Here is a 12,962-nt window from a genome sequence, read left to right as displayed (position 1 = left end):
TAGCATCTCGTTCTTTGTCTTTTCTTCTCCTCCTATTTCTGTGTAATATATAATACATATAACAGAAATAATTGTATATATATATATAAATTCTGTTTCCCTCCATCCAAACAACCAAATTAGGAAGGGAATATGGTTGCAGAAACCTGAAAGTTCACATACTACTAAACTGAGAGTGTTTAAATGGCCCAGTAATAGCTGGAGACCTTGTTATTTCCAGCAGTGTTCAGAAACTAGACATACCCCACATCCATTGTCTTAAAATAGGTGTTAGGATTTTCTTTCCTCTTTGATTTAACATTTTGAGAATTTTTGCATAATCTCTGAAACTTTAAAAGGTATTTTGAAAAGGAAGCTGAGGTTCTTTCCTGGTCTGATTTTCAGATCCTGGTTTATCTGGAAAAAAATCCCCATGAAATCTCATGAGTGTGTGATAAATTTAGCAATATGCTTTGACGTGAAATACGGTGAAATTCAAACTCAGAAGCTAATTAATAGAAAGTAAAAAGAAAGCATCCATTTTTCCTTCTTTGTCATTTAATTATAATGATCTTAGGTATTATATATATCTCTCAATAAAAAATAAAGACCTTGTAGTCTGGCTAAGGGATTGTCTATTTGGCAGTGGCCTTTTAGGACTACAGGTGAATTTATTTTTATGTCTTTTTCTGTTTTTATTTTAACAGATACTATTATAAAAGAGAAATCCTGGAGCGCGTGGATGGTCGGAGACTAGTATATAAATTTGGAAAGAATGCCCGTGGTTGGAGAGAAAATGAGAATTAAATCTATCAAGAAATAACATTTAAAACACACGGATGTAAATATTCAAGGACTATTTTCTTATATTTATGTACCAAACTGGGATGAAAAAACAATTCTACTTCTGTCGGGAAGAAAGAACGTTATCATTATTGGTGTTAAAATTATTTTATTTGAAGTATGTCCTGTATGGGGAAAAAATGTACACAGTTTTCTGTGATATAAGTTAACATTATAGAATTATGATTATTTTTCCCTTCTTGTGAAGCTTTCCTTTTTTTTTTTTTTTAAATCATACAGGCATAATGTGATTTATGAGTCATGCAAAGAAAGGGAAGGAACTAAATTCTAGGGCATTTAGGGAGTATGATAATCCACTTTGGAAGGCAACTATAAGTGGAGGAAACAGTAAAGCATCTCTGAGCCAAGTAGCCTTCTTCCACAGTCAGATGGTTTATAACTTTCCTTGGCTAATACCACTTGTTCCTTCCCACCTCTGATTTCTGAGTGTTTTAATACTTTTCTGGCTTTCAGCTGCTTTTCTTGAATTAGACAGTGGGTTCCTCTTTAGCTGGCTTATCCCAGCCACGAGAACAGCGGCTTTGCAAGGTGGCTGTCAGCATTTTTTTGGAGAGCCCATACTACCTCCACCATTGCAACCTTCTTTTGTAGGCAGACATTTAGGACCAGACCGTACCTGGTTCTCAGTGTCCTCCCTAACCTCCAAAGAGCATTCAGCTCGCCCCAGGAAAAAGGCTATTTGTTATTAACTAAATATTGTTGGGGTGAACTGCTGGAAGAGTCAACCTTGGGGACCAAAAGCTATTGAAGGAAGATTGTTTTCTGACTGGGCAAACTTATTAAAAGGCACTGGTTTCCCAGTAGGAATGTTAATAGTCCTCTCACCCTCTTGCACTTCTAATTAAAGCTTTCAAGTCTGTGCCATATGAAGCAGTGAGGAGGTGGGCAAGCAGAACATTTATTAATCCCATGGCATGAGGAAGAAGTCTCCCCAGTTACTTCAAGCTTTGTGGTCCTCCTGGAAGGTCAAGTCTCACTTGGACAGATACTTTCAAAAAAACTTTGAGAAATGCAAAGCTAAACTGTGTGTAAAGTATTAGTTCCCTTTGCTTTCCTCAAGTCTAACTCTATACTGTACTTGTATTTGTCAGTTGTGCTTGGGATTCTTAGTTGGAGGGAAAACCCCATCAACATAAAGACACTGAGATTTTAGGGACATTCAGATCTGGGTCAGTATTTTGGGTTCACCTCTAGCAGTGCTATGCAGACACTGAGCGTTCCTCGGCAGCTTTTCCTTTCTCCAAGTCACAAATGCTTTCTGCCAGCACTGAGCATATACAGAACATAGGGAAATAAAAACTAGAGGAGGCAGCACTTCACCAGGTCACTGACTATGTGAGATGTGGGAGTTGAGAAACAGGATTGTCTTGGTGATGTTAACAGAGGTGAAACCAAGATCATTTTCAAATCACTTTTTCAGGGATGAGGAGTTTGGGAAACAATAGCAGGGACTGAGAAGTCCAGGATTAAAAAAAGAAAAAGGGAAAAAAAAGGAAAATTAAGAATATTCAATCCATCCAGTATCCATTTCCTCAGGCATCCCCTGGGTTTGAATCCATATTAGCTTGAAATACAGCAAAATACAGCTGGAGGTTGCAGGTTATTCCATTTTTGTTTGTCTTAAAAGGAAATAGAGATGAAACTAAGAGACAACAGAAGTATCAATATAAAGGGTATAAAACGTGCTTAGCAACAATTTGTAGGCAAACATGAGAGCCTAACTTGTTATCTACACATGTAGGGCATGTTAAACAATAACACCACCTCCTACACTCTGTATGCCAGAGCTGTCACCATCAATTACCCATACATGACAATTTTTACTTTTCATAACCTGGGTGGAGAGAGGTTCATCTTATTTACAAATCAAATAATAAGCCTGTGTACTTCAAAGCATTTTTTTCTCTCAGTCTATCTCTGTTGGTTTTTTTTATTTGGCTGTCTGTGCTAGCCTTGCTTGCTTTTGCGCAACTCAGTAATTTCATTTTTTAGCTTAATTTGCTACATTTCACTTCCTTTACCATCATTCTGTAGTTGATAGAACAAGAATCAGGCCACCAGATGAGAAGAGCACTTTCACTTTGCTTGTAAGACCATTTCTTCCCCCTGCCTGATGGTTATTTGTAGCCCTTTGCTCCATGCTCTTCACCTCCACACCTTGGGTGAAAATCTGAGATCAGTGGTACTGTCACAAATCTGCAATGTAGTTCTACCTAATCTCAGGTTAACATGTATCTTATAGCAATGGATTGTAATACTTCATGAATTTGCTTTCTACCTGATCTCACAAAATTTCTTGGGAGATAAAACAAACCTGTGATATATGCGTGTCACCACTTGGTTGCTGAGCAGCAGCTAAACCTGCCTGTAAAGGTTTCAAAAGATAAAACTGTACTTAGAAGCATACTGTATAAATTGAGAGAGTGGTTTACATTGGGATGCAGTATAAATGGTCTTCCACTGTCACATCTTTCAGCATGTGGAAATCATGCAAGTTCTGTTTCCACCCTGCAGAACTTTGCAGAGTACTAGGTACTCGTCATTCAATATTACAATAGCACAAAGTTGGAATAGAAGCCAGCCAACATTTACTCTGTTTTACAAATATATTAACCTTTGCCTAAGACAAACACAAAGGACTGTTTAAAACTACAGTTCTTGCCAAGGACAGATGCAACCAACCAAAGAGAGTCTTTTTACCAGACCTAAGCAAACGGAGAAAATGAAGAGATGAATTTTTATGTAAATTGCTATTTAAACAAAAAGCATTTCTGATTGCTCTTTTATTTTGTATTTCAGAGGCTGAGCAATCATATTTTTAGATGTATCCTTTAAGTTAGCAGCTGCTGAACTGGTAGCACCATGTGTATAGATTTTTATTGTACCATAATTTTTCATATGTATAAAGCTCTAGATAGGAAAGTATATTGTATTTATACAGTTACATGCAAATCACAATGTCAAAGGGTTGGCATGAGCACTCTCAACATTTTCTGCACAAAATTAGAGCAACTTGCTCTAAAAACATCCTGAGAAACTGTATGTAGGCTGTTGAACTACATAGACATTAAAATGTTTAGTTACATTTTCGTCTTTCTTTCTGCAGCACATTGCATAATTCCTGCTTGCTTCTCATAGCATCGTCTTCAATGTCTACGTGGGGAAACAAATCCAAGTTAGCTATTTCACTATTGCCATTGTAAATCTCAGCTTGGAGACAATGTATTCACAAAATGGTTCTAAAGACTGTTTCTATTTTTGTGAATATGATATAAATTCAAATAAAACACTCATGAAAGAAATTATTTGAATAATGTTTATCTTCCCTTTTTTATGTCTTGTGATTGGAAGTGACTAATGTGAATTCTTTCAGTACTGACGAATATTTCAATATTGATGAAAGGACTGCTCTAACTACAACAAAATCCAATGGCTTAAATTTACTAATATGTTGAATAGCCCATCTGTTGTGAAGATATTGGATTTCCAAACCTGTTTTGTGTCTCACAGGCCTCACTGAAATAATGGATTATGTCAACACAGCTAGATTGCCTTTCTTGTTTGGCTGCTAAACTGAACAAAGGCCTTACTTCAGCACTGATTTAACTTCAAGGTATTTTGAAGTGTGTGCAAGGGCTAGGCTGATTAAGGATGCCATTACTCACACTGAGCATTTCCTTTACTGAATCAAAGCAGCTAAAACGATGAAATTCTGTCCCTCGTGTTATTTTTCCATCCAAGTGGTGGCTACAAAAAGGGGCCATCTCTCCCGATTTACTCTGCAGTTTGAGGTAAAAAAGTGAAAACGCCTATAATTAAAAGCAAGTCAAGGCAGACCCCTGTGGCATTTGCAGTCTGGGGACTGTGGCTGTGCCAGCCGGCTGCGAGGGTGCTGTGTGTGGCCTGCGAGGGGCCACCCTGCAGCCCCTGTGCTGCCCGGCTGGGTGTCCCGGGCTGGCAGCACGAGGTGGTGCAGAGCAGCGAGTCTGACACAGGCAGCTGAGCCTGCTGCTGTGCCAGCACGTCTGGAGTTGGGCTGGAATCTCAACCAGGAGCTTCACTGCAACAGGACAAGTCACACCATCACACTCTATAATCTGCAAAAGTGCATAATTTTAAGCAAGGGAGTGATTCCCCTGCCTTTGAAATTATGCATATAGGTGTTCAAGGATGGTGGCTCTAGAAGTTTTCAGTCTATATTGAATCAGCCTATATTTGAACCTGGAATTTCAAAGGGGCTCCAATATTATGTCCACATAAACAGAAGAATGGGTTTGAATTTTCAACTCAGGTATAATCAGTGTCCTGAAAGGGTGGTCATAGTTTGAGAACTTGGGAGTCCCAGATTTGGTTTCAAAAGGAATTGGAACTAGATTTCAGGCACGTTCAGACTGAGATTTAAATAAGCACACAGCTGGTTTTCCAGTAAATGGTTGGGGCTTTTGTTTCAAGCAAGATGAGGCCAATATGTGAGACAAACACAGATGAGAATATTGTTTGGAAACATGCAAATAAGCGCACACTTAATAACCTGCCCCCCCCCCCAACAAAACCCCTGAAAAGCCAAACCAAACCAAAAAAACCCAAGACAACTAATACTCTTCTTTGATTGTCACTTAAAATAAAGTAAAACTTCAGCTTTCAGCTGCAGTCTAAGGCCACATGAAATAAAAATTCAAAGCAAAATTCAGTTTGCAAGTCCTATGTAAACTGAGAATAAGTAAGAGGAGTGCTGCAAACAGAGCCTACCTACATCTTAACGTGATACAAATTTGGGTGCATGTCTGCATCAACAACAAGTGATAATTGCTTCAGGTAAGTGAAATCTGCTTCAGGTACTAGCAAGAGAAGAGGTGATTAAGAGTTACCAATACTAATAGCTTCCAGTAAATGGGTTAATTACAATAATTTGAAAGGTAGGTTATCTATCTGGGTTTTCAGTATTTGCTTCCTTGCCGATGAAGCTTTGCACAATGCAGTCTAAGTCCTAAACTTTGTGCAAGCCAAGAATTTTCTCCAACAACCACCCTTTCCCCAGATATTTTGCTCCTTCAGTCACCTGAGTGTTAGAGAAAATAATAGGGAAAGAAACAAAGTAGGAGGAAGAGACTGAGTTGATGACCAGGTCTTAGTGCACCAAACAGTTTGATGAAGAAATACAAAGGTTGTATGTGCAAAAAAATTTAATAACATCCAAGTAAGTCTATTTATAGTCTTTCCATCAGAGGTTGGTTGCAAAAATTAAACATAAATTAGTGTTTACAAGTTTAATTATAACTTTAGGAAGAACAAGAAATTATAGCAATATGCCTGTGTGTACCGCATCATCTTGTGTACCTAAAAAAAATTTAATTATGAAAAATGACTGAAGCATTATTTCTGCTGAAGAATTTCTCCCCTCTGTATTCAGTATGTGTGATACTGTCTTTGCTTTCATCTTGGTTTGAAATTCAACAATAAGATTCAATCTCAACACAGGGAACGAAGAAAGAGATGTATGATCTGTATTGTTGTAGCAGGTACTTCAAAACAAATAGGCAAACTGTAGCTTCTTCTTTCTAAGTGTTTTGATTCCTTATTTAGCATTTATACTGTCCCTGGGAACAAGCTGTGAAGTTGGGGGTAAATACCAGTATCAGTGATACATCTTGTGAATTTTGCAGGGGAGCTTTCTTGTCTCTCTCTAGGAGTGGTGAAGAGACCTTCAGAGCATGAAGATGGTGAAAGCCTCCTTCTGACACCTGAGTATGTTGAGAGGCTGAACACACCACCTTAAAACCTGCTTTTTAACGCTCCTGTCTGTGGCTTGAAAGCCACAACCTTCAGCACTGTGTGGCAAGGGGATTATTGTACTTCACAGCTCACATGGAAGGCTGCACGATGGCCTCTTAGCAACCTATGGTTGAGAAGAAGTGCTGTGTTTGCATCCATGTTGCAGCCTCTGGAGACTGCAGGACTCACTGTTTTGAGGTCTAGTGCCACTGTACACCTTCATCTGCATTTCTCAGATGTGCCAAGGCAGAGGGAGGCTGAAGACTTATAAGAATGCATCCCAAATATTTCTGTGAGTGCTGCAGAAAGGTCAGAGGATTACTGGGACTGTTGAAGTTCCTGGAAGTGGTGCTGCCATGAGGATGCCTAGACACAGCTGCCAGCTGGAGATGCTGAAGTGGTCTGGGAGAGGGTCCCTTCTTCAAGTCTTGCCAGTTTTGCTCTCTATTTGTCAGCTTCTGTCTCCAGTTTTTCTCACATCCCCTTTTCCCAAGCGGTGTGGTTGTAACGTCACTGGCTGTACCCATGGAAACTGCTCTTTCCCTGGAAGGGGATGTAAAATCCTTGTCTTATGTGTCGGCTTTCATGTGCTAAGGCCAAACCAGCCCTTTGGCTCTAGCTCACATCTTTATAGGCTGTTAAATTGCCAAGGTGGGGAAATTTAAAAGTGCAACCCAAATCTGTAACCAGGGGCTCCCTTAGGGAGTCACTGAAGTTCGGAGAGGATGGAGGTTCACACCACAGGTCTGATCTTGCCCAGCCTCCTGTGGACTATGCTGCTTCTCAACACAGTCATCCCATGAAGCCTGTGCCCAAACACTGACAGAAGGAGAAACGGCATTCACCACCAGATGCTCACAGGCTGGAGTCTTATGCTGTCTAAGATCCCTGTATTTTCAAAGAAAGCTTAAATAGACAGACAATTAATTAAAAAAAAAAAGAAGAGAGATCACCTTGAATTTCATCCTGCTCATAGCAGATAGAATCAAAATGTCTCAGGTAATTATCTTTGCCTGAGATGATGATCACTCATTTTAGGAGTATATAAAATCTATGAGTTGTAATGTGAGGCAACCTGCAACTCTCCATGCATCCTCCTAGAATTCCCTCTGTACTCCTATATCTCTCTCTAAATCGTACCTCCTCTCCTGGGGAAAGGCTCACCAGAGCTTATCAGATTCAATTACTGCTGTTTCATATCAATGTTCTCATGTGAAACCAGAATACAAATAAGCCAAGACTACCTCCATACCCTCAAACAATTACAAATGCCGATGATTCACCAGTTATTCATGCCAAACCAATATTTTTCAGTATTTTATAGTTCACGAGTGAAACATTTCAGCATGTTCAGACTGAAATCACTGGCATGCCAGGAGGCATTTCATGGAGAAGGGCACTCTGCATGGGGATGCATGGCATATCCAGCAGCTGTCATGCAATCACATTTGTCTCAAGGACACTTTTTACTTTTTCAGTAGGTTTGGAGGTGAAGGGATAGTAAAAGTTACATTTACTTTCAAGAAAGTTTAGAGTTAGATGATAAAGCTAATCTAATTTTTCACTTTGCTGCCACTGTAAGACAGACACACTTTGCCCTCCTACTTCCCCAGACTTTTCATCAAATGTAATTTTTAAATACACATACAATGAAAAGTTATGTGGTGGTGTTAAAACATCTTTTTTTTTTTTTTTTTTTTTTCCTGGTGTGTAGAAAGAATTTAATTCACTATGAATGGGTAACCCATTTGTTTATACTCAGGTTAAGAACAAAGCCATCTAATAAGCTTTGCTGTCACCTTAAATAAATGGTTTCACAAGATAATAACTCTCCATCCAACTACACCCAAGGGTCATCAGCATTTTTAAAGACTCTTTATGTTTCAGTGAAAGAAGTCACACTGTAACAGTCAGCAACACTGTGGGATAGCTATTAAAAACTGATATTTTGTTTGGATATCAAGGTTATGAGTTCCTGAGGACCTGTGGCCACAGAGGCTTTAAGCAGATCCCCCACCCCAAAAAGGGTGTATACCAGCAAGCCTTTCCTTAGCTTGGAGGAAGGCAAGCCTGGAAATTGAGCCTTATCACAAGCATATGTCCCCGCTCAGTCACCATGTGAAACACCTTGAGCTTGATTGCAGATAATAGTCACAGCCTGTTCAAGCCGACTTGAAATCCTGCTGAAAGGGCAGCTCTGGCTCCCTTGTCTTGTTTCTCTGTGCCTGTTTGTTGCCTAGTGTTTGTACCAGCACTGCCAGATGCAAAAGGCATTCTGAAATGAAAAAGGGTAAGTCTTTTTGTTAGATCTCCACATCCTGAGGCCACAGGATCATCAGTCCCACCTCAAGGGAGGAGTTGGAAAGGGAGAGGGAGATGCCTTCCTACCCCTTTAGCAACCCTTTCAGTTAGATCAGGGTAAGCCAATTTGTGAAACCTCAAGTGATCACCTGCTTCACAGAGAGGAACAGGGAAAGTGGGGGCAGGGGAGTGGGAGAACCTAGGATGTGTATAAATATGTGAATATTTATACCTTTGCTTTCATTTTGTATGTTAATGAGATCATTTTGTGTTTTACTTTTGTGATGACTTTTCTCTGGCCTTAAGAATGTTTTTGTATGCCTAGCAAAGAACAAATCTCCAGGGACTGTTGGCGTTTTTGTTGACAAACAGGACAGGGAGTTTGGACAAGCGTTCCAGGAGCCTTTTATTATTTTATTCTGTTATCTGTCTCACATACAGAGTTGAGACTTTCTGTGTTTTTCACCTTCTGTGTTTCCCCACAAGGGACCAGTGAGACTGGGGCATCAAACTCTCTTAACACAATATGTGGCAATCCAGGGGTAATGCAAGCTTCCTCTGCCAAGCAACATGGCTGAGTTTTCTGGGAGTCAGTAACACAGGGTGTTAGTTTGAGAAACTCTACCTCCCACTAGTGAGTGTCCTCACAGGATGGTGAGGAGGTCACATGAGTCACAAGGTTCTCTGAAACTCTGACATCCATGCCTGGGGAGTAAGGGAAGAAAGGGGATAAATGGGGTTGGGAGCGCTTGGTGTTTTTTATTTGTATCACCAAGATAAAGAGATGCGTTTTAAGTGGTGGAATATAATTTTAAAAAGGAGGAACTGCAAAGATGAATTTTGGGAATAACTTCTTGACTGTGCAACTTGTCCTTCTGAAGGGCAGGTTGAGTAACTGGAGGTGCTTGGTCTGCAGAGCTGCTCCTGCTCACTATGCTGCAGTGCACAATCAGAATTGGAAACTATTATGACTTATGACTGAAATTGCAGTGTGATGCATCAAGTCCTTTTGAACTCTGGATGCTGCATTTGCCTATTAATATCTGGGAACAATTACCTCATCTCTGCTAAGGGAAGTGGTTGAGGCCCCATCACTGAGCACCAGCACGGACTGATTTTCAGAGGCAGTGAGCAATCACCTATCCCATGAAAAACCAAGATGGAAAATAAACTGCAGATAACAATCTGGTACCAGCAGAGGGAAAGGATAGCTGTGACCTGTTATGCATTTTTTCTATTTCAAACTTTTGGGATTGGGCTCTTTGTGTTCACCTGATATGCTAGTAAATACAATTTTTCTTTTTAAATACTCTGTAATCAACCCACACAGCTCAGTTCCTCTGCCGGTTCCCACACCTTCTTTCCTCAGCCCATTGAAAATGCTTGGTTGAAAAAAAAAAAAACCCTAAGAAACCACAAGTGGAGTGGATCATCACACTCCAGCAAAAACTTGGTTGCAGACAATTAATTTCTTTTGGCTAGATTATTCCCAGGGCTTACACATCTGCCCAAAGGAGTGAAGCAGAAAAATGCATCTCCTACCTAATGCTGAGCAGCAACTACACATTTGGTTTTGGGTGTGGTGTCCGGGCCATACATCTGTTCTGCCCACACAAGCGTGGGCACAGAGGTGATATGGAGACATAGCAATGCTTCTCTGTCTCAGGTGGAGGACAAGGGGAGATGGGAACTGCCCTCTGAGGAGTAGATGCTGCTACTTCCTTCCAGGAAAAGTTAGGAAAGAAAATATGACTCTGAGTAATTTTTTGGGTTTAATTGAAGCAAGATAGCTACAAGTATCCTTTTATATCCTACTTAAGGAGCTTGAGGTACTAAGAGGTCTATGGCCCAAATGTTTGGGTAGCAGAAGGTGGATCTCTTTATGGGTGGGGAGGCCGAGATACTGCAGTAACAGTGCCCATCCTCCTTTTCTTGCCTTGTCCTGGAGAAAAAGCAGGTACACCCACTGCAGTGGAAAGGGATAGCAGTGAAAGAGTTCAAGTTTTACTATCTTAAGATGTTCTTGAGTAGGTTGTTTTTTCTCTGTCAATTGCAATAAAGCATAAATCCTAACCATTACTTGCATATGAAAATGTACCCGTGACCCATGTGTCACGCGTGTGTTTGTACATGAGTGAGTTCTCAGAAAAAATTGTCCTATATATGGAGCCCAAACTTGTCAATCACTCCAGCATGTATCCTCTCATTTTCTCACTGGCAATGTCTGATTTTTTTTCTCCAGCTATTGTTTTGAGATGATGGAGTTGGAGGCTTCATTATTCTTTCCTTTAGTGTAATTGTAAATGTGTTTCTCCTAAATTCTGCTTTTGATAAACAGGGTGGTGTGATTATATCTCTGTGGAGTGCTGTGTGTTTACTTATTAGGGAGCTTTGTTGTGTGCACAGGAATATAAAAAGTGCTCTTTTGGTCACTTGGAGGAATCTTCTGGTGGATGGTGTCAACCATGGTGTCAACCATGGACTCTGCAGTTCATCACTGTGCCATGTTGTATTCAGACATAAATCCTAGTGCTTCAGGTGATGGCTGCTGAAGCATAAAGCTGGCTTGTGACAAATGTGTATGTGGGAGAAGTAGCTCTAGCACCTATTCTCACGGAATTATTTCTGGAGTGTGATATGTTCGAAAAGACCATTTCTGCAATGCTTTTGCTTTATTATACAGCTCTATTTTCTGCACTAATATGGGGAAAGCAATAGTTTGCCACCGGGACCCAGTATAATCCACAGATGAGACAGCTCAAGTAATGGTCTCTGGAGTTTTTTGCTCATAAACCCTTAACTCTACTTTGGGCCTGTCAGTTTTATTTTACCATGTAGAAACTATAGCCTAGGTACTGAGCATGGTATGAAAGTGGGAAATTGCTGCTAGTAGGTTTTCCTTGATGCATGTCTCAGGGGAAAACCAGGAAAGAAATACTAGGTTTTTAAATTAATCACTATGGGTTTTTGTGTTGGGGTGGTTTTATGCTTATTTTTTATCCAGAAGGCAAGTTGCAAATAAGTAAAAGCAGCCATGACTTATAACTTCTGATATTTTAACATACTATTTTTTTAGAATATCTTGAACATTTAAAAAAAATATATTACAATGTAAAAAAAGAAAGAAGTTATTTTTCAGTTTGGAATAGTTTTCTTTTATTTTGCTTTTTTTTCCCTCTGTGCATATCTGAATAGTGAGAGCCTTTTGAAACTTTCCCACTGGAAATTTGGTTGGACTTCTGATCAGCATACCCATACAAATTAAGATCAGGAAGAAAAAGAAATGAGACCTCTGAATGGAATGGTAAAAGAATATGAATTGAATGTTTCACATCAGCAGACCTTTTCAAAATCCATTCCAAATGGTTTAGGAAGGCATCTGAGGCAATATTTGAGTTGTTATTAGCATGTTCAAAACAGAAAATCAGAGCTATGGTAAACAGAAAAAGTTAAATATAGAAACTGTACTGTAAAAGGCGATGGTGAGGAGAAGAGGACCAAGTCAAATGCAGGTCAGAAAGTGTAACTTCAGCTTCTCCAAAATTGCTACACATACTCTATTTGCAAACCACCCGTAAAGCCACAATGGATTTCCAAGCACAATCCCAACCACTTTTTCACTGTGTTAGTATGACAGGCTGACATTTCTTTATAAACAGGACAGAGAACATGTTAGGTTTATTGTGCTAGGCTTTTGACTGCTTCATAGATACTTTCATAAACAAAATATGGAAACGTGATCCTAATGAAATTACTCTAAACTGTGCTCAAACTAGTTGCAAAATTGTACTCCAAGAGTGACTATTAGTGATTCACTGTCAAACTAAGTTGAATGAAATGTGACTCCACTGTGATCTTTCATGGGCCAAGTACTATTCAGTATCTTCATTAATGACTTGGCTTATGAAAAAACAGAGTCAGTTTGCTGAGTTTGTAGGTCATGCCAGTCGGCCCTTTGAAAGAAAGGATGAAAGTTCAAAACAATGATGATACACTACAGAAGTGATAAGTAAATAAGTAAAACACCATTCCAGACAAACAGAAGC

The 12,962-nt window shown here is 39.7% G+C and overlaps 1 protein-coding gene across 1 annotated transcript in view; it reads left to right on the top strand.

Moving 5' to 3' along the window:
• Positions 1-4,148, top strand: part of EHF (ETS homologous factor) — a 33,963-nt gene extending 29,815 nt beyond the window's left edge. The window contains exon 9 of the mRNA XM_048308250.1: positions 687-4,148. Coding sequence (XP_048164207.1) covers positions 687-786 — 100 coding nt within the window. The 3' untranslated portion in view covers positions 787-4,148. The remainder of the gene's footprint in view (positions 1-686) is intronic.
• The last annotated feature ends 8,814 nt before the right edge of the window (positions 4,149-12,962 follow it).

This window comes from Corvus hawaiiensis, chromosome 6, assembly GCF_020740725.1.
Source record: "Corvus hawaiiensis isolate bCorHaw1 chromosome 6, bCorHaw1.pri.cur, whole genome shotgun sequence".
Lineage (NCBI taxonomy): Eukaryota > Metazoa > Chordata > Aves > Passeriformes > Corvidae > Corvus > Corvus hawaiiensis.
Note: the sequence above shows the minus strand (reverse complement) of the source record. Positions and strands in the feature narration are given on the sequence as shown.